General features: G+C 36.5%; 1 protein-coding gene across 3 annotated transcripts in view; it reads left to right on the top strand.

Moving 5' to 3' along the window:
- PTPN3 (protein tyrosine phosphatase non-receptor type 3) overlaps positions 1-22659 on the top strand; it is a 131208-nt gene that overhangs the window by 35215 nt on the left and 73334 nt on the right. The window contains exons 3-8 of one of the 3 annotated variants that reach the window (XM_082045732.1): positions 7217-7324; positions 7452-7494; positions 8553-8631; positions 9488-9532; positions 10454-10506; positions 20275-20395. In XM_082045732.1, coding sequence (XP_081901858.1) covers positions 7217-7324; positions 7452-7494; positions 8553-8631; positions 9488-9532; positions 10454-10506; positions 20275-20395 — 449 coding nt within the window. Of the gene's footprint in view, positions 1-7216; positions 7325-7451; positions 7495-8552; positions 8632-9487; positions 9533-10453; positions 10507-18043; positions 18141-20274; positions 20396-22659 lie in introns of those variants that run through there. The other 2 variants (XM_082045733.1, XM_082045734.1) reach the window with 2 other exon arrangements.

A 22659-nucleotide genomic window follows, 5' to 3' on the forward strand; every position in this document is an offset into this window, starting at 1 on the left:
AGATAAATTAAATTTAATACAAATATGGTAGATTGAATAGTGTAAGCTTACAACCTATTCACACACTGAATAGAAAAATTCATGTATTTTGAAATTTTGGACTTGTAGTAAGTGACATCTTTAGAGTGATGGCAGAACATTAATGCTATCACCAAATACTGAACCTTTTAGGGAATAGGGAGAGGAGATATGATTTTCTTTTAATTCTGTAGCAACAGGATCTCTATAAAGCCCACACAGTTGATTTCCATCAAACTTTGTTAGCAAATTGCATGGGCTCATGAAACTTTCCCATTGGTAGCTGTAGGTCTCCATCATTCTGCTAGATGGTACTTCCCAGTGGTTGTATCTGTAGCACTGTGAATGAAAACTGATCATCCTAAGACTGGGCAAAGGAAGAAGGAAGGTGGATTTTGCTTATGGAAATAATCTGAGGGACTTTTTATCTACTGAGAAACCAAAAGTCAGCTGCTTAGTTTGATTCCTGTGAATTCGTTCTTATTAAGCACTTTTCCCAAAGAATATCAGTACCCTGACCAACTGTAAAAAAAAGATTTAATTTCAGGAAAACAATGCCATTTTTCTCCTGCATTTTTGGATTTGGTAGAATAGTGGCGTGTTACCGTTTTATGTTCATTGCTTTCTAGTTTTGGTGAATCTGAAATTTGTATTGATGGTATCACAAAGAGTTAATCACTATAGCTTATGGTGTGTGCTTTTCTTAGGTCATCATTATCAAGAAAGTTCACATGAGAGTACAGACAGATACATTCCACTACATTGCTTTCAGTTCAAATAGAAGTGTATGTTAACTCCACAAGCTTCAAATGGCCTTTGTTGTCTTTCCCTCATTATGGGTTTCAGTATTTAGATGGAACATGTCCAAAGTCCAGGGAAAGAATAAAGATGCATGTAAGCTAAGAGTTGCAAACATTCTTGTTTCAAAAACTCATTTGAGACAAAGGCTAGACTGCACTTGGTAGGGAGGCTTGCACTTGACTTTAATTATAACCATATTTTCTTGAAGCCTCCCAATAAATTTCAGGTGTTTGAATATTCTGATATGGTTAATTCACTTCTGTCTCTGAAGTTACCTCTACCTACATGGGGAAAATGTTAGTTGTCATTCTAGCATATATAGAATGTGCTCACATACCATGTTTAGGTGTGTTTAATAGGTGTATATTGAGCAATAATACAAATTTATTTGCAACTTCTGGTATAAACATGCAGGAGCTTTCCATTCTTGTTCTGTTTTGACTCATTTACCAAGAATGACCACTTGGGAAGTATGTCTTTCCATTTCCCGCAAATTGAATTTTGTGAAAGGTTAAAATTTACTGTGTCAGATCATTTCTGTATTGCATCATCTTTCTGGGTTGACACTTATGTCTTAGTACCTGTGATTTTCACGTTTAGACTAGTTGGCTTTTAGTAATAGTTTCTTTCTAGAAATAAAATGATGAGGTAGTAATAATGAGAAAAGCTGCACAACTTGAAATGCAAATAGTAAGGATTTTTTTTTCTTCCCCACCATCTCAATTAAGCTCCTTCTTCCAGTATTTGAGAAGGAACATGATGGTTACAATTAACACCAACAATTACTATGAGTATGTTTAAAATGATGGGAAGAGATACAAGTCTTAAAGGTTTTTTTTAATTGTTGGTGTGAGTTTTATAATTTCAAACAGCTTGTAATAAAATACAATTATGCAGAATTGTTGTATCCTTGTCACTATGTTTTCCTATCAGATATTGTTTGATAATACAGGACAGTTTAGTGCTAATCTGTGTCCCTGTATGCTGAAAGAACTGCTGCATGAAGTTTCAGACTGGCAACAAATATTTAGTTTTATATTGAGGCAGATCAGTATATTCTGTGACTGGAAAACAGTAAGACAGTATGAAACTTGATGATGCCTTTGAGGACAGTGAGAAAGTGATCTGACCTACAGCAGCCTTGTTAGTCTTAGCCCTGGGGCCTGACTTCATAATAAATGCTGAAGGAAAGAATTAGTGGATGGGAGATTTTTCCAAAGTTAGAACTGGGATGACTAACCTCGTGTATATGTTTGTTTTAAAACATTTTTGAGGCAGGGGAGATGCAGTGGGTCAAGACTCTGTGGGCTTAGAAAAATATTTCGTGTGACCTTTATGTAGGAAAATACTGTGCTGGAGTGTATGGAATCTAAACGAGTTACAGCATGGGCAGGGAGTTGGCTCAAGAAGTGGAAGTAGATCTTGCTGAAAAAAGAGATGTTAAACAGTGCAAGGACATTAATGGAGTTCTCAGCTATCAAATTTCATTAGCATGTTGGTATTGAATATTTTTCAGTACATCAAAAATGTAAGGTGTGAGGCATTATTAACAATAAAAAAGATACAGGAATTTGAGGTAGCAGATAGGTTATCTTGACCAAGGAGTAATTGCTGTGAGGGAAATCAGTAGTGTAAACTTTCATAAGATGAGGTAATGTTTTTTTAAGCTCAATTTTCAGTTGCAAACAATCGAGGAAGAGAACACTGGTAGTTTACAGGCCAAGCTGCTCATGTGTTATCGTTCTGAAAAAGGTGAGCGCTATTACGCACCAGGCAGGAATCTTCAGCCAGTGTCAAGGAAACATTAACAGGGTTAGTCTTGGCATTGAGGCCACCCTGCGGGGAATGTCACATGTGGATCCTGGCTACTTGCAGACGAAAGAGGGAAGTTCCAGTCAGGCAGTCACAGAAAGTACAACTAGGATGCTCTGCAAAAATCTGGACCTAAGGAAAGAAGAGGCTGTTCTGTTTATTGTAGCTAGACAAAATCTTGCATGCTCTGAATAAGCATCAGGTTACTAAATAAATTCCAGGAAGAGAAAATGACAGAGTTAGCAGAAGAGAAAATAAATTAGCTGTGTCTAAAATTAGTGGGGAAATTAAAAGAAAGTGTAGCACTTTGTTCAAACTCATAGGCATATTGGGACCAAAGGACACAAGCTGTTTGGTGGTGGATGACTGTTACAGGCTAAATTAGGAAAGGATGACCTCAAACAGCACATGAGGGGCAATGGGTATTGTGTCCAAAGTGACACTAAATTAGCAAAAGCTTAGGTGGTGCTTAACTGTGAGGTTATCATTGCCAAAAAGTGGGGGCAAAGCTCTTGCAGAGGAAAGGGACAGGGACATGTGCTTTATGTTGTGCTGTCCTCTTAAAGTGTCACTCTTTACTACTTACCTTCTAGAAGTTAACAAACTGAAAAGATTACTTTCTGGTTTACCACTCCATTCCAAAGAACTAACAGCTTTCATTTATATGTTCATGTAGTTCTTAGGACAGTGGGTCTTGATCACCCCAACTTCTAGGCAGTACTTTACAATAAAAATAATAAAGAAATTATTTCTCTTCAAAATCATATAGCTTACTAGAAATTAAACTTTACTTATCTAAATTCCCTAAATATAGCAGGAAATTATTGTAGCATAGGTAGAACGTTAGTTCTGAGTGTTAGTGTTAGTTCTGAGTTATGACTGCTTTAAATATTAATTTTTGGCCTACCAGACTTGAGGTGAAATATATTTCAAGGCAGATTTAAACAGAGGTGACTGGTGTGTGGTTATGAGGTGGTTGATGCAAAGCATTTAACAGTCAGAATAAGGATTGGTAGATATCAGGAAGATAAAACAAATGGAAATTTCTTTTCAGGGTAGAAACAAGCAAACCTCTGAGAATATTTGTTTGGTAAAAAAACCCCACAAACTTTTAAATGCTTAAGATACCTTAAGAGCTTGTGTCATTGTAATAGAGTAGTCTAGTTTGGAAATTTTTATCTCCTTGTAGAAAGGCAAGAAATTTAGTAAGAATGTCTTAACAACTTGCTGTAATGGTTGACAGGGTTAAGGTGAACTTGGTTCTAATGTCCGCTTTAGCTGAGCAGTGTTCATGTTGTTTTGCCTTCTTATGGCAGAGGGGAGTGAAAATATAATGTCCTGTAAAGCAGTTGACACATTGTAGTATTAGAGTCCACTGTGGCTTTGGACTGTGTTGCAGTGATGAAAAGTACTTAGCCTGCCTCACTTTACACCTAGATCTCAAAACAGTTTATGTGCAAAACAGATGAAAGATTGTGCAGCGTGGGCTGTGTGGCATCTTTATTTTTAGGTCTATAGGCTGAAAAATAATTTAGGTGTTTCATAAAGCCAAGGAAATTCAGATTTTGTTGAGGGAAAAACAACAAAACCCTTCAACTTCGGGAATTTTAACAATTTAAAATGACATTTTTTACTTAGCTTAGATTTCTGGAGTGGGTGAGTGGTCTAGGCGCTGCAGAAGAAACTTTGTTCTTTTAATAATAGAGACGAAGAGCTGCAACTGTAGAAAAGTAGTGCTGAAAATTGCTTGTGATAGGGAAATATGGGGAGGAGGAGAAGAAAATGGTAGTTAGGTAGGCAGGCAGATGGAAGAGACTACTACTGGTTAAGCAGCTGGGTTTAGGGTTGAGAGACCCATGGGGCCATTGCAAAGAGAGAACTGCAACTGCTGAGAAAGAATTTTGTAGCAGAGAGGCTGCTTGTCTTTACAGGGCAGCAGTGAGAAGGCTTAGCAATTTATGTGTGCCAGGGCAATTGTGAGAGAGTGGGGAGGGAGAAAGTGAAGGCATCTGAATTGGGATGAAGGGCCAGAAGCATGAGAAAGGAGAAGGGAAATAGGAGATAACGCTGTTGCAAAGAAAGGAAGCTGCAGGGCATCAGAAGCATGGAAATTCAGAGAGAAAATTAGCAGAAGAATCTGCCCTCTGTGGTCTTCTCCTGCCTCATTTGTAATGAAACCTGAGATGCCTGAACACTTTCTTTCAGTAAAGTGTATGTCGCATCCCCTGTAATTACTGCTTTTGGTCACAATATAACTTTAGTTGCTTGTTTAGCTCCTGTCAGAAGTATGTGCCATATATGTGTAATTATGCTTTCTAGTTGTACAGGTGTTGTGATGTCACTCGAAAGTTTTTTAATGTTCTGCTTATGAAAACACAACCCTGGGGAGCCAAATATGGTATGTATAGTAAGGCAGTACTGAAGATGAATGTATTCAAGTCAGGAAATGCCTGTTGTCTCAGAGGGTTAAGGTGGTATCTGCTGTTTTTGTAGGGCCCTCGTGTGTACATATGTGTGTAATCTCTGATAGCAAGTGTCTTCATAGCAGAGCCAACCTCACTGATGGTGCTGGGCAGAGCTGCTTGAGAGGTGCAGGGCACTGTGGCTGGGTGTGATGAGGAATGCTTGGTTGCGTGGTCCTTACGTGTCACTGAGATTTCAGTTTCTTACCTGGGTCTAGGTCTATGCTATTTCAGAACAAAATTGGGTTTGATCAGTGGTTTGAATACGCCAAGAAACAATAGCCCATTTGAAAGTAGGGGAGTAGGAATGTGCAGCTGGGGAAGAAGAAGGAGACAGAGCAGCTGCTTTGGATGGTAGCACAGACTCACAAGCCTGAGTTGACTCACGTTTATTGCAAGACTTCAACTGTTTGTTGTGAAAAGTAAACACGATGGGAGACTTTTGGAGGGGAAAGGGTAGTCTCATACAGAAGACAGTCCAGTGTTGCCTACATTGTTTCCTTCATATGTGACTTTGCTCCAGAAAAATGGGCACAGCTTTTCACAAAAGGCCAGTAGTTGACTGTCAGTTACCTTACCTTGCATCTGAGGCCGGATGTAGAAACAGTGAATATTCAGATCACAAACGACCTAGCGGGAGTTCTGCTCTAGCATTATTGGTGGGTGATATTCCATCCTCCAAATTAAGGTGGTCAGGTGGATGTCTTTTGCTAGAATCTTTGTTCTTCTTTTCCCATCTTTTAAATAGGAAGAATGCTTTTATGAGATAAGGGAAGACTCTGGAATATGTTACAATTTAAAGCAGTTAATTACAACAGTGTGGTACCCTGTCTTCTGAACAGGACTAGAGTGTGATATAATAAACAGGGTCTAGACAAAGAGGATTGTATACACTATTGTGTTCTTGGCTTATTAAGTGACACTCTTATGCACTGAGTGAAACTGGGGCCATGCACAAAAATGTGGTCACTATCATGTGTATATATTAAGTCCTTTATTTCAAGAGATTGTTTAAAAAAAACTAAGAAATTTGTTTAAGAAAACAGAACTTGAGAAATTTGTTTCAGAACAAAGTTCTTGTCTTTATAGTCTAAATATTTTTCCTCTTCTTTTTATAATGTGTGCAGTTTATTTCCACTTTTAAGAGTGATATTTGGAAGATCATATGAAAAATTAATTTGCTATAATTTTTTGAACAGACAAGATACCAAGCAAACCAGCCTGATTTTTGTTCTGTCCAGCAATTTTGTATATAAAAATCTAGACCTAAAATACCATATAGTTTTGCAAACTCATATGTATTTGCATATTTGGGATTGTATTCTTGTTGAGGGGATTTTCCTTGTGTTTGTGGTTGTTTTTTTTTGGTTTTTTTTTTTTTTTTTGTTTTTTTGTTTTGTTTTTTTTTTGTAGAAATGATTCGCAGTGTTCTTTGGCACAAGTTGGTGATACTTGTTTGGTTTGGGGAAAATTATACCATGCTTACCCTTCTGGGTCTCTGCTGTCTGTGTAATTCCTCAATTACACCAGTTTTTCTGGGGTACCTGTCTTGAGGGATGTCTAGGCAGAAAGTGGGGTGGGTGAATGACAGCTGAGTGTATGGAGGCTGAGGGGCAGGTGGGAGTTGAAGTACAGGATCTTATGGCTGGAGCACAGCATCCTCATAATTTTTTCCCCATCCTAGTGTGCACAGACTTTGCCCTTTGACAGCTGACATGGGAACATATCCAGCTGCTTTGGTGGTCACTGCAGGGACTGGGGCAGCCCCATGTGGCTGTGAGCCATCCTTCCAGGCTGCACCTCTGGATAGCGGCATGGCTCCGAAAGGCTCTGGTCAAGGGAGAGCCTGTTTGCTTAAAACTAAACTGCTGGACTGACCTCAAGGGCTTGAGTTAATGTCAATTCATATTGTGAGACTTCATGTGCCTAATGTATTTTGGAAAGAAAGCCTCTTTTAAAAAAAAAATATATATATAGTTCTTATTGCTGAGAAACTTTGAACCAATGGATTAACAGCTATTTTTGAGTTACACTTCTTTAAAAACCAAAATAATTTCCATTAATTGTATCTTAAAATGTGTAAGCGTTGCAGAGTTTCACTTCTAAAGTTTTCTTGTTTTCAGAAACAAGACACTGGACAGATTTTGTTGGATATGACCTATAACCAGTTGGGTGTGACAGAGAAGGAATATTTTGGTTTACAGCAGAACGAAAGCTTGGTAGATTCACCTGTAAGTACAGTAAATAATAAATGTGTGTGCATGTATATATCTATATATATATACACAAACACACACATAAATAAACAGTGTTTATTTGTAAACATTTTAATCCATCTAATAGTTTTTCATTTCACAGCGATGGCTTGAACCAAACAAACCTATTAGAAAACAGTTAAAAGGTAAGACTTGTTTTTAATATCTTAATTGTAACTGTATAGTCCTGCTTTTCTGTGTTCTTATGACTAGAATAAATACAGGTCTTGCAAACTAGTGCATCCAGTTGATAGCTTTTCTTTAAGAGCCTGTCTTATCTCTGCCAGTCTTTTCAGCAGAGATTTCCACATATCTTACTGCTACCTGAATGATCATGAGACCTGGAAGGTCACTAACTTTGATGCTGCAATAGCATCCAAACCTGGCTTCTGAACAGTCTTGGACATCATAGCCATGAAAGTAGTAGTCATATTATGATGTCAGTAAATTCCTCCTGATGGGGAAGATAAAGAAGAGGGCTTTTGGTAGAAGGAAATGGAGCCACTTTCATATATAGGTTCTGACAATTTCTTATCTCAAATAGAATAAGAAAAAAAATTTGTATACTTGTTTTTATTAAAACCCAAACAAACAAAAAAACACCAGCACACGCTTCCAAGTGTATGTGTTCTAGTATGTCTTATTTATGAACAGCATTGGGTAGTAGAGAATGCTTACCAAAAGAAAGGAAAGCTTGAGGGCAGGCCAGTCAGCGTGACCCTGCCAGATAGCAGTTCAGGAGGACTGAGTGACACTGTCCCAGTTTGTGCTGTGCATCCTGAGCTGTGTTATTAAGCTCTCTTATTTCTACCATATGCTGTAGATTCTGTACGAATAGAAAAAATAATACATTAACATTCTGAATTATTTTTTTTGTACTTAGAATTGAGCATTATCACAATTCAGATACTTCAAATATATTTGCTGCTTTTTATCTTCTAATACCTATGAGGCAAAGATAACTAAATAGTGCCTTTTATCTAAAGTAGCATATACAAGGTATTAACTGAAAGCATCACAATGTTTGAGTATTATCTTGTTGGTGTTGGGGGATCAGGAGAGACTTCTCATGGTTTCTTTTTATTTAGTGAGAAAAAAGCATGAGATTTCTATGTGATTGTTCATATAGTTTTTCTATAAATATAGAAATAAAACCTTGGATTTCCTAAGCAAAAAATTGATTTGCTTTTCTAAAATATTGCAGGAGGTTTTCCATGCACCCTTCGTTTTCGCGTAAGGTTTTTTATACCTGATCCTAACACACTTCAGCAAGAACAAACCAGGTAACTTCTGTTTGATGTTTGCTTATGTGAACTCAAAATGTGTCCAGGCCTTCTTTCCCATCTCACAGCTTGTCAAACTCTGCTTTATTAGGTAGTTAACTTTATATAACTCTTTGTATTTAATGTGTTTGGGATTAACAGCTTGATGTGATGCTTATTATGAATGTTTTCTGCTACACACAGCACACAACTCTAAAACACAGCAGGGTATAAGCTGGTACAAAGATGGCCGTGTGGTTTTTTGCCCCTTGGGTTCCACTTTTTTTCAGCCCTTCATCTGTTGAAGTACTTGCCTATTGTGTGTTTTCTCCTTTTCTAAACCACAATTAAACAAACGCAATGATTAAAAAATAGGGAAGTTCAATGATTAAGCTGTCTGCATACCCTAAGTCTATGTTAGAAGTTTTATATCAACACTGACTCAGTTTTGAACATGTGTAGTATTTAATGCTGAGGGTGTGGGAGGGTGTGGTTTATTTTGTTTCAGGAAGAACAGATAACAGTTCTTATTTTCTAGTTTGGCCATTACTCGTAACATGCAAAGATCTATACATCCAACATGAATATTCGTGGGACAAAGAGCCCAGGTTATGTAATGGTTTAGTTTTTGTAGTGTTCATTGTGGCGTTAATACTGTGGTCCTGGAGTTGGAGTACAGACTGCCAAGATCTTTAAACTGTTGTGAGAGTGGATGGGTGTGTGATTGTATATTTTTAAGTGCCACTAAGCTTTACTCATCTGTTTGTATAGTTTGCCAGGAAATCTAATAAAATAAAATTAGTATGTGTAGCCCTTTAAACTACACCTTTTAAATGTGGAAACAAATGTTTGTTTCTTTCCAAAAATTGTTTTCTAGGCACTTATTCTTCTTGCAATTGAAGACTGATATTGTGGAAGGAAGGTAATAAGAATCTTCAATTTTTCCATAGTTATTTTTAAAATAATTTTTTTAAGTGTTTTTCTGAGGGTATCATGCCTATAAAAATGTACATTGTGAAATATTTTTTTAAAATAAAATGAAGTTGCTAGGAAATGTTATAAAAATTCACATAGTTCACTTACTAAGAACAGTTTAGGAGTCTGTTGTGAATGGGCTGTAGGGGATGCCATGTGTCTATAGGTATGATGTCAACTTGAGAGATCTTCGTTATGTAAGACACAGTGTGCCAGGCATAGTTTGCCAAACTTGGGGACTTGCTGTCTACTGTTGTAGTCAGGGAGGGAGTAGCAAAGCACAGTTCATGCTGTTGTTTCTCACGATATCAGGGTTATGTTCCCTCCACAGTGAGCATATACCTAGTAGTTCCTTTGCCTGTGGTTCCTGTGCATTTCTACATTTTAAAAATAGTGTTCTGAGTATTTGCTGCCAAAGGTAAATAGACTTTAGAATTTCATAGCAAGTGTTGGCTTTTTTTCTTCAATGGAACCAGTTTTGGTTGTGAGATCAGAGCTGTCTTTGTCCTTGGCATTTGGCTAATTTTAGTTTTTGTGTCTAGTTTTAAATACGCTAGACTACAGCTATTAAAATCATGTCCAGAGCCCCATAAAAATCCCTCCTCCTTTTACTTTCCTGAATAAGCATTCAGCAAGAATAAGAACATATCTTTTTAGGACTAGTTATTTCCATTCACCTAAGCAGCTGTTACACAGCAACTACCTTTTAATGTCCAGTCCTGCTGTTCTTTGACAATTAAACTTTGTAAGAAAAAAAACAGATATTCTTTGAAGATAAGAATCTTCACATACTGAACTAATTGCAGAGGTATTGTTAACAATACACTTATATATATGCCTAAATAAAAATATTTTCCTCTCTTTCCAGGTTGTCATGCCCCATTAGTTCTGCTGTTGTCCTGGCATCGTATGCAGTACAATGTAAGTAACAACCAATTGTTATTTTGTTAATAAATGTATTTGACCAACAACCTTCTCTGCTCTTTGGCACTGAAAAATAAGGAAAGATTTCTTTCCTTATCTATTTGTGTGGAGTATTCAAAACACAACAGATTATACTTTGTAAAGAACATACAGGCTATTAAAGCAGCCTTCAGACAGTATAAGTAGAACAAGTGTATTTATTAGGTCTATCAAAAAAAATGTTGATACAAGAATACATGTTCTTATTTACGTGTGCTTGTACTGCTGACAAAAAGGGCAGGTTTTCATTGTTACTGGAAACAAAATAATGAAACTTACTGCATGTTACAAGGAAAGCATTCAGGGAAATAAGAGAACAGTTAAGGTGAAGGTAAACTCAACTAAGAAACTTCAGTGTTCTTATGTGATTTTTTTTTTTTTTTTAGGGAATTTGATTTGTTAGATAGGAAAAACTGTCTGGCATTTTTTAATATATTTAAGGTGACTCTACATGCAAGAACTTATCTCCTCAACTGCCTGCAACTGTCAAAAAGAAATTCTAATGGTGATATTATATAGAAAAATATCTCCTGTACCAAAATAAAGCCCGATGCCATGCCTTACAAGCACCCTAAACGAATAGTGAAAAACAGCTGGAGGATCCCCTTTCTCATTAAACAAACAAAAAAATGGTTGATGGTTTCATGGAGTTTATATATTTGTAAAAATGATTCACAGGGGAAGGCATACTAGGATAGTTGTGTAATTATTTGGCTTATGGATGTTTATCCCATTTCTTTATGGAAAGGCTCACAAGGTCCACAGAAATCACTAAGGTAATTTTTGCTTGAAATAAGGACAAAACTAAAAAATTAAAATATCATTTTCATAGGAGAAAGTGATAAGTTGGTGGTATCTATGAACTTCCCGAGTGGCTATGAAACATTCATTTTTATGTTTAAGTATTAGTATATTCTATGTTGGGCCCTTTTATTAAATGGAACCTTGACCACATTCAAGCTTAGAATGATTGAAACCAGAATAAGTTTCCGTAGTAGGTGGGAGTCCCAGAGGAAATGTGTCCCAGCTCCTGTATCCCTGGGCACAGTCGGGCATGTTAAGCCTGAAACACTCTGTACCTTTAGGATTGTTAAATACAGTGTTGCTGACCCCAATTTTGCTAAAACTCAGAAATGTAAAGGTATATGGAAGAGTGCAAATATTTTATCACAAAATCAGGCTTAACATGATATTTAAAATTAATTATGTCACAGGTAGTGTACCCTAAATCCCAGAGTAATTCCTGTTTTCCCTTCAGTTTTACGAGAATTCCTTTTTTAGTGCTTTGGATACCTACTGATGTGGTTCTTTGTACTAAAGGAGAAGGTCAATGAAGATCATGGAAGGGTGCTAGTATGTTTTAATCTTTCTTTGTCCTGATGGATTCTGGAATTTCTCATGAAGCTATTTGCCTGGTTCTCCTAACTCATGATAGTGCTATTATTACCATTTTTTTTTTCCTAAATTTAAAAAAAAACACCTGTGTCTTCTGTTACCTGATGGCCTTTCTGTTGCTGTTTGTATGATGCCTAAATTAATTCTCTGCATCGGCAAATAATGAAACATTGAATAGAAAGACGTATTCTCTTTAAAGAAAAAAAAACCATGTTTTTTGTTTTGCTACCAGGTTGTTGCCATCTACCTGAAGATGATGGCATAGAAAAGATCACTGGAAATCCGAGTTTCTAGGTCTCCTTATTGAGTTATGTTTACTAAGATTCTTGTCAACTTAAAATGTTTTAAATAAGGAGGTTTTTTTAGTATTTTAATTTCTGATCATACCTCTTTTAAGGAGAGTTGAAGTTCTTGGATATGAGATATCTACTTATTAAAAAGTGATTATCTGAAGCTGCTATGGGTCAGTTCTACCTGAGCTGTTTCTTATTACTGCCACTTCCTGGTAGTTTTCAGGCTACCATAATGCAGGTGGAAATAATCGTTTTCTGACAAGCTTATGGTTATTTATTTAAAATGTGGAGCTGTTGTCACTGGGGGGTGGGCTGAGGTGTCCTTAATGGTGCATGAAGTTTGCTCTTACTTTTCAACTAGGGGTTTTACATGTGGCAGTTGCTTGGTTTGAGCTTCGTGAAGGGACAGTGTGTGGAGGTGGGTGTTGTGCCACTGGAGTTCTGCGTCTCTGCGTTGCCCTTTGCGCAGGTGGTTGGGTTCAGCACTGCAGTTCTGAAATGAAGCTCTGATGTGTTGCACTGTCCCACTGTGGCACACCCTGTGTTGTCTGGTGGTGCTAAGTTACCAGGGAATACAAGTGGGTGTGAACACTGTCTCAATAGCGTGTGACTAAACTGCATTACAAACACGGTTCAGACACTTGGAGAATAAGTTGTTAGTTTATTGTCAGTAAATGTGCTTTGTGACAGAAGTGATCAGTGGATTTTGAAATTCTTTTTTGAAGAGAATTTACTAAGGTCCATTTCGAATAACTTTGAAGTCATTGAGTCTGAAGGATACCATTTTATTAAATTCACAATCTAATGATTGTGAATTTGTTTTTTACTAGTGTAAAATGGGAATGTTGTACAGTTTGTAAAATTAAGGAAGGGACCCATGCAGTGTGTGTATTGCATTTTTTATTTAAACTTGTCACATAACTGATTCAGCACCACTTGTTTTTTATCACTTTGTCTATAGTAACTTCCCATTTCCAGAACAGTATTTAAATGACTATCAGTATGTAAGAAGGGTTTGTTGGGAATATGCTCTTCTGTGAGTAAATCCTTTGCTGGGTTGAGACTTGAATCTAAAGCATGACAACAAATCCAAAAAGATGTTATGAATACTTCAAAGGTTTTTGTTTTTCCTGAGCATCAGTTGCTCAGTGATTCATTTTGACTGGGGTCTTTCTCTTATCTCCTGTGATATTGTTCCCTTCTCACCTCTGCTTTGACAACCAGGAGGTTTCTCTAGCTTGTTGCTGTCTGAGAGTTTGCTTAGGAAGGGGCTGACTGGTTGCTTGGGATTCAAATGGGCTTTAACCTCTTCTAAGAAAAGGAAGGCTGGCAAGGATGAGGATTCGAGGAAAGCTGAGCTTAGTGTGCAAGGCCCTCTGGAGCTAGGCATAAGAGTTTGTTAAAATGTAAGGAATGCCAGAAGGCTGAGATCCCAAGGAGGTGGGCTGTAAGATTTAGAGGAAAATCAACAGCAGCTCCACAGTGAGATTCACACCACATAATTCTCCCATGATCTTTCTTCTTGCCCGACTCTTCTAACTTGCCTTCGTTTTGCCCCTCACTCTTTTCATAGAAATTACATTGAAGCCTCAAACTTCCTAATTTACAGAGACCTGCCTTTTTCATGGCTAGCATTTGGGGATTTTTTCTGTGTGTGTGCTCCCCATCCACACTTTTTTTAAGTGAAATAGTGCTCAGAAGTACATTATGAAAGCTGAGAGATTTGCTGGGAGGTCTGTCAGGTTCCTGCTGCTCTCCAGGGCACTTGTAGCCCTTATGCCTGAGAATCAAAATCAGACTAGATGAACAAAGCGAACTTTGACCTGAATCTCCAGTGGTTGATATTATTTACCACATGTGTTGGGTAGTCTGAGGGTTGTGTGCATGTCCCATCTGTTCCTCTGAAGCCTACAGCAATGCTGTTTGGTCACAGGTACCTCTTATCATGTCTTACAGTACCTGTCACCAGCAGTACCAGAGTGTTATCTGTGTGATGGTGATGAAACCGTCAATACAAGAGTCTACGTAAAAAGATTAATTGAAAAACATGCCCACTTTCTTCCACGTGCTTCACTGTGGTCTAGATTGCTGCTCTTGAAATTGCCAACATATCTTTGTACAATAGCTCTTCTAAGACTGTCCTGATAATTTATGTATGGCAGCTCTCCAGATGTTTTGAACTTCTTTCTCTTAATTATATTTAACACTTGTCATGAGCAATACAGAGGCCATTCCAGGACATCATTACTTCAAGTTTTTCTCGTGTTCTTCCATGATCCTACAAATAATTGTTTTAATCTGTAACACTTCAAAACAAAGTACAGTGCTCTAATCCCTTCAGTCGAGAACTCTGTAGCTGAAGGAGCTGACTTTCTACAATGCCTCGTAGCCATGGTGGCTACTGTTCTTCTGTATTTTAAGGTGGATGAACCTATTAGATATTTCTGTGTAACATAACTAAAATGGAGAAAAGAACAGTTACCCCAGTCAAGGTCCATGTAGTGCAGTATTATGATAATTAGTAGTGACTGCCGAGAGACAACATATGTGACAGAAGATCAGCAGTGTTCAGATCCATTAGTTCTATAACACAATGTTTTGGGACTACTGATAATTATTCCCTTTAGGTCTTTTATCCTATTTCTTGCTCCTATCCACTTCATTTTTCCAAAATGAATAGTCTTTGTACTTTGGGTTGTGCTTTGCTTTTCTCAATACTTTTTCTGATTGTGACTGTATGGCTTCTGAAGTACATTTTTGAGATGCAGAAAAAGCAACTCACTAGAGTTTGGTTTCTGATTTATTTATTTTTTGTGTTGTGTGGAGGTTTTGTTTGTTTGGTTTTTAATCTCTGGCTGCCTTATGAGTTACTGATTTTTTTTTTATTTTTTTTTTTTCCTTTTTTTTTTTTTCCATGACTCCCTTTTCCATTCTGAAGTGGTAAGAGAACTTGGGAGACTATCATTGTGTATGGATAATTGTCCCTTTTTTCTACAAATGTTCCTTTGTTTTATTAATGCATATTTCTCATTCTGTTTTACCACAATGTGACTAGCTGTCATAAGTGGTCACAAGCAGCTATTTACAGTCATCTCTAGATTGAACCTTTTTTTTTAAGGGCTCTTGAGTGTGAAGCATTACTTCATTACTTCATTTCAGGGCTTCCTTTTAGTGTCTTTTTATTCAGTGTCTACACTTTTATGTTGGTTCTTCAAAACTGAACTCTGCTGTAGTGGATTATTTTCTGATTCCAGAAGCATTTTCATACACAAATACTTTGTAGTTACTGTTTCTCAAAAGTAACTGCTTTAGTTTATGTTATGTAGCACATCATCATTCTTCTTTTTTCTATTTGAGGCAAGAAGTGATCTCTAAAATGTCTAAACTGATTGAACTGTACAAATTAGGAAGTATCTTTCTTTTTCTACGTCAATGTTCATAGGAAGATAAGTATGTCATTAGCTTTCATGTTTCACGCTCAGCGTGTCAGTTGCTGTTGCTGTCTTCATTTGGACGCTGATCAGAAGGCCCTAACTGTATTATAATCCTGGATTGCAATTTTATCTCTTAGTATTTTTAATTATTGAGAAAAGTTAAATTCGTTGTAGAACATGTATGCTAGACTTGTCCCATTGTTTGGTTGTTTTCTGTTCCACTGGGAACCTTATCTGCTTATGTAATTATCCTCTTTTAAAACCAAGCAACTCCACTCATTTTGTGATGATGTCACCTAAATATTCAAACCTGCAAAAAGTTATGAATTCAGTGTGAAACTGCCTTTTTTTTTTTTTCCTGGTGCACTTCTCAGGTCTTTAGAAAGTTGATATTAAACCTGTTCTCGGGGATAAACTCTTCTAGCCATTCCTTTGGACCAAATTGTCCAGGTTATCTATAGCTGATTCCCCATTAAACTTAGCCAATGGACCATTCATACATTTGCCTTCTGACATCTGAAGTTACTTGGAATACCCATATGCAGAAGTAGCTTCTGGGGCAAACTCTTTTTATTGTTTTGTTTGCAAGCAAACTTTTTTAGAATTGGAGACCAGCTTATCTTCTGTTTCCTGAAGGATAACACATAGCTGGGAAGTATAAAACAGTCACGCTTTAAGTTATACGAAGCTAAAGGCTTATCGTTTCTACTACTACACTTTCTGGGGCTGTCTGTGGAAACTGGGCCAGATTGAAATGGTGGTATTTTGGTACTGTTAACATTCAAAAACAACAACAAAAAAAAGATTTCTAAAACTAGAGCCAGACAAATAATTATCTCGGTTGTGTAGCAGAAAGCTTGGATGTCAAAAATAATTTCACATAAGTAAGAACCATAGGCAAATTTAGCTTGGAAGGGGCTTCATCAAAGTCAGATGAGGTTGCTCAGAGCCTTTCCAGTTCAGTTTGGCATTTCCAGTGCTGAAATTTCTGTTCTCTGTCATCCTTTTGGTTTGCAACTCAAAGAACAGTCTGGCTCTGTCTTTCTTGCACCCTGTCTTGGGGGTAGTAGAAGACAGAAATGAGTTCAGTGCTGCCTTACCCCAATATATAAGCCGACTGACCAGTGGTTTTTTGGAAGAAACCACGGAATAAATGAAGCCTTAGTAATTACCCTAAGAGTTATTGACTTCAATGGCTTTTTTTGCTTAGTTATGTATCAGATCTTCCTTCTACAAAGCTCTTTCTCCCCACCATGGTCCCCCTGTTAATGCAGCAATATATCCTGAGCTTCTCTTTCTAGGGAAGATGCATGTGTATCCATAGCATTCCCATCGAAATCTATTGGTGCTACATAAATAACATATATTCCTGGTCTTCCCTGCCTCTGTATCTTAATCTTGTAAAAATGTGTACTTTTTTTTTTTTTGTTTGAATTAGTCATTTTCTTTGATGCCTTCATACACAAAAGTCTTTCTGCTACAGTGAGAAAGAGACAAAAAATTTATGCCTACCACATTGTTCTAACTGAACAAATTATTTTTAAAAAGTCTGAAGATGGCTTGTTTAAGTTTCAGTAAAGCATAGGCTGTTCATATCTTGTGTAAACATATATGATCTCAAGATTTTTGTTTTTCAAGCATTTATAAATTCTTACTGTATTGAGAGCTATTTTGGCAGGTCAACATGGGACCTCATCCATGGAAAATTATTCCATGACTACTTGACTATTGCACTATTGTTTTACAAAGACTTATAAAATGTCCTCTTTTTATTGAATATGGCCTAAAATGAATGGTTCCGTTCTTTTAAGTCTTTCATATTAGATATAGAACTCTAAAATATGAGACTCTGGTATTCAAATAACTGATTTTAATTTTTTTTTTTTTTTTATTCCTCCTTGGTTTTGTTTTCTTTCATTTTACTTTATATTCTTTCCCAGTTATAGTGAATTCAAGAGCAACAGTTGGCTAGAATGGAGAAAGGTAAAAACATGCTTTTTTTTTTTTCTTTACAGTATTTTAATTGAGTCAGTATCTGCTGACTCATGTTATCAGAGCAGAAGCTGTCAGGAAAAATTCAGGTTAGAAATAGGTCTCTTATATTTCCTTTCCCCTCTGCTCTCTTCTGGAGAAATCCAGTAAAGAGGTAGAAACTTCATGGGTTTTTCTTCTTAATGAGGCCTTGATATGCCCTTTTTTTTCCTCCTTGGATAATTAAATCATGCACAAGATCATTAGTCTTCCAAGATGTCTACTAATCAGCATTTATAGTTTCTCTTCAACTGTGACAGTTGGCTGGGGAATTGGAGAAGCAAGTAGTACTCTAAACTGCACCCCTTGTTGACATGACCTCAGGTAGCTAGGAGGAAGAGGAAAAAAAAGACCAGAGCAACCTCCACATTTGGAAGATGAGCAAGAAGACCCTACCTCATAATGCATGAAGGAACAGCAGTTGCCCTCTTTAGAGAAGGTAAAACTACAGTGAAAGATATTTTTACCTAATGAAAATAAAATTGAAATGGACAATTACATTGTCTTATGCTTGGAAATCTGGTCTCTTCGCTTTGACAAGAAAGTCATTCAAGCTAGCTGCAACAAACCTTAAAATTGTAGGCAGTGTTTCATAGAAAAGATGGGTTGCGTTAATGGTTAATAAAGGAAAAAGTCTTCAGTCAGCTACTGTCATCTGTGATCTGTTTTATTTTTATGCTGTTATTAACATACTTTGTTCAAAAAGTTTTTATTTTTTGTATTATTGTTATTGTCTTAGCCTTAGTCTTGGCAGAAGCTTAGACTTTTATTATACAGATATTCCTAAAAATTACTGCAGTTTTTTGTTATACTTCTGGATCTTCCGTCTTTTTCTTGGTATATTTTTCTTCCTCAGAGATGTATTGTTTGATAGAATTGTTCAAATATGTGTTTTGGTTCTAATGATAAATATTTAGTATTTTGTCATCCAGGTTACTAACTAATTTAAAAAAATCAAAGAAAAAATGGCTGAGCATTGCAGGAACATCTGCATTCAAAATCAATTACTTACTGTTTATCAGTTCACTTTTTTTATTTAAATATTCCCCTTAATGCTGACAATTCGATTTGCAACTATATTAGCTTCTGACCACATTTGCCTAGGAATTGTTTTGTATCACAGTAGTTTTGTTTTCTAGGCCATAGAAATCATGGTTTTTGAATATGTAAGTGGCAAATATTAGTTCCCCTGCATTACAGATACTCCATAGTTAACTGTAGCCATTGTTTCTGAAGTTCACAACTTCTTCATCCCCTTCACCTCCAATCCGAATCATTTAAATCATTCTTATAAAGTCTGTGTTTTCTGGAAAATAGCGGCACTGTTCCTAGCAGTATACTCTTTAATTTTGATCTAGTTGAGGGACTTTCTATGCCGAATTGTTTGCAGTCTATACAATTACTTTCCTTTGTGTTAATTCACAAGTTATACAAACAACTTCTGAGAAACTTTAATACTTTATAATAACTCTTTCATGCTCCTTAGGGAAGACAGAATAGTACAGGTTCTATTGATTTGCTTAAACATACATATTTTTTTATTAATCTCTTGAACTATTTAAAAAAAAACACAGATTCATGAATTATGTGGTTTGAGTTACTTGCTTAATGGAAACTAGGTAAATTTGTGGCAAATGGGCAAGTACTTTATTTGAAGCAACTTCCCTGCTGCTCCAAACTTTGCATCTTTACGACAAGTAGGATGTTTGTGTATATTTTCCAGGATATATTTATGTATATTTTCCGGTATAAGTACTGACCTGGCTTTTGAAGAAAACTTTCGTGGACTAAGGCTATACAGTTTTGGTCATTTATACTTGCATTTCTTTTCAGATAAACTAACAACTATGTATAAGAATTAGCTTTCATCTAGTAACTATTTTAAAGTACCTGCTAATTAACATAATTTCTGAAGGGATAAAGTTGTAGGGAACCTTTTATTTTTCCCTTATTTTTTTTTACTGTAAACATGTATTTACTGTTGGTAGGACCTTAGTACTGTTATGTGTAAATCAGCAGTTGTTTCTCATGCTATGTTAAGTAATTTGTGTTCAACCGAGGCAAGATTAATGACTGAATTTTTGGGACAGAGCTGCAGCTGGTAGTCAGAACAATTTTTACCTGACCATGTGAAGAGTAAATGCTTTCTAAGTGACAGAACTTCTAGTATGTTACAATCAAGTAAATGTATATCAAATTGATTTAATTTGCCATCTCTTTCTGAAGCAATTTGGATTCCTCTAATGTTACAGTACTGCACATCTGTGCTGACATGGTGTGTAATGCCTGTCTGGTGGTGTTACAGCTTCTGATGCAAAAATGGGGCTATATAAGTAACTAAATAAATTCATTCAGTGTCTGAGATTATAGTTATGGTAAGCATATTTTGAAAAAAATCTTTCTTCACTGATACCATACATATCCCTGTATTCGACACTGCTTGGTCATTGGGAATTAATTAATAATTCCCGCATTTCCCTATATTTGTGTTTTATTGAGAAAAAGGGATTCCTTCTAAATAGTTATCAATTAACTATGAAAATATTGTGTCTGTTTTTCTTGTTTCCTAACAGCACAACTTGGAGACTATAATGCTTCAGTGCATCGTCCAGGATATCTGTCAAATTACAAGTTTATACCAGAACAGAACAAAGATTTTCTTATCAAAGTAGAATCGCTACATGAGCAACACAGGTAACATTAACTTTCAGTTGTCTCTCACCTCTTGAGATTTTTAAACAAAAAAAAAAAAAAAAAGAGAGCAAAAGGAAGACACAAGTTCATAGTTGTTCCAGTACAACAGACAGTTTTAGTTTCTAAAGGTTCTATTAAATGAAATATTTTGTTTTGTCATGTAGGCGCTAGACTAATCACATTGAGAGTATGATGCCAATGTGTTAAAAAGTTTAAATACATTTCTAGCTATAACAACGAGTAGATCAGTTAGCATTATACATCACTTATGGAAACCATCTAGAGCACTGTATTAGATGTTTGAGGAGTTTTTTTTGATCAAGGCCATATGACTATTTTTCAAATGCTATAGACTTTTATTTTTGTCTCCTGGGTGCAATATAAAGGCTACAACAGATTATTCGAGTCAGTCTACTGCCAATTACTCTTTCTGACCCTGTTGATTTGTCTCTTGTAAGACAGCAGCTTTAGAATCAGTGAAGTTGATTGGGTACTCACAAGATAAATGCAAATATACCAGCCTAGGGAATTCTGTATGAGTACTTGAGCAAATGAAATCTGAATCTATATGGACTTATTATCTTTGTCTGTATCTTTACTGCAGCAGAACTAGTTCCCCTCTCTCGTAGTTTATTTGATTTATAGCCTGAAATACCTCCATTTTCATTTTCCTCTAATATTCCTCCACTTCCTTTGTCAGCTTTCAGTACTTTCACCTCCCCTTCTTGTTTCTTTACTGCTAGTGGATGTAGTGAGTAGTTCTGAACTTCATGTGACCTACCTACCAGAACATGCATATTGCTTTGTCATTTATGTGACGAAACAGAGAACTATTGAACCCTAACTGCAACCATTCCTTCTGTGTAGGTGATAATCTGAACTGCTTTCCCAGCAGTTCATGTTCAGGAACACAACACTTGAGGCCTCTATTCCTCCCAAATTAATTTGCAGTTTCCAATAGGTTCAGGAGTTTTTAGAGGTGGCCTTGTAGACAAGCATGAATAAATCTGCTTGTCTTTAGGAAGCTATCATCTCACAGACCACTGAGAAGAGTCTTGAAGTGGTTGTGTTGGACTCATGTATTTAGTGCTGTCATAGCCAGAGGTATAAAACTGGTTACGTCCTGCAGAGAACAGGCTAGAAGTTACTGTTGTTCCAGAAAAGGTGTGGTGGGGTCTGTATGAAAGCCTCCTTTGTTTTCTGGGTCCTTTCAGTGAAATTGATGCTTTCATTGAGTGTTTTTGGTAGAGAGAAACCTTGATGACTGAGAAGTTTAACTGCTGTGTTTGAATTCACATTTGAATTACCACCACATAGGTGGTGGTAATCAAAGTTCTGAATAAAAATACTTGAGTAGACTGGACTGTGAAAAAATATTTCTTTATAGTTTTAGCATGTTTTTGAAACTTAGCTCTTCAGGCCTATTTATTTCAGAGTGCAGGGAGAGGCAGATGAGTTTTCGCATATTCTGGAAGCATTTTTTGCATCTTCGTTTGGCATTCATAGTGAATACATGGTATTGACTAGACCAATACCATTAGCATAGTTGACAAGAATGGTTCTGGTGTTCACCAGGCCTACTGTGAAGGAAAGACAGAAAAGGATAAATTATCTTCTTACAATTTGAGAACAGTATTGTTTTGGAATGAGATTTCTGCTGATCTGGATTAAATAATATTTGCTGTAAACCATAGGGGATATATGTAAATTATTATCCCTTTTAAATTGACATTCTTAGATTGAGATTGCAAAGCCAGCCCTATAAACGTCTCTTCTTTTTCATTCTTTAGGGTCTGTCCTTTGGGAAGCTTTCACAAAGGAAAATTAGAAGGCTGGAATTGCTGAAACACAATACAGGCTTAAGAAGCCATGTTATGTCTTGTATGTTGTAGTTCAATGCAAGGTTTCTATAGCCAGTTTGTATGTTGTTTTGCAAAATCTGAGAAAGTAGTGCTATGAACACATTCATATCAGGCACTATTTAGTGGACATAGCTGTTGAGAAAGCAACTGTTGCAATATTGAACTGGTATAGCTTTAGAAATTTTCTTTTTCTGTTCATCCCTAAATCCATAATAGTGGATTTCTGTGTGTAGTTTTTTCTAACAAGGTTCTTACCTTTTTTTGCTAAATACATAAATATCCACATCCTAAAACCTCAGGCTATTATCCAAATTTGTAATGTTTTCTTAGTGCTTGCTAGATCTAACCATCAGTTTGAGGAGAAGGACACATTCAAAACTTCAGATAATGCTTATATTTCAG

Source organism: Streptopelia decaocto (assembly GCF_964273445.1).
Source record: "Streptopelia decaocto genome assembly, chromosome: 2".
NCBI lineage: Eukaryota > Metazoa > Chordata > Aves > Columbiformes > Columbidae > Streptopelia > Streptopelia decaocto.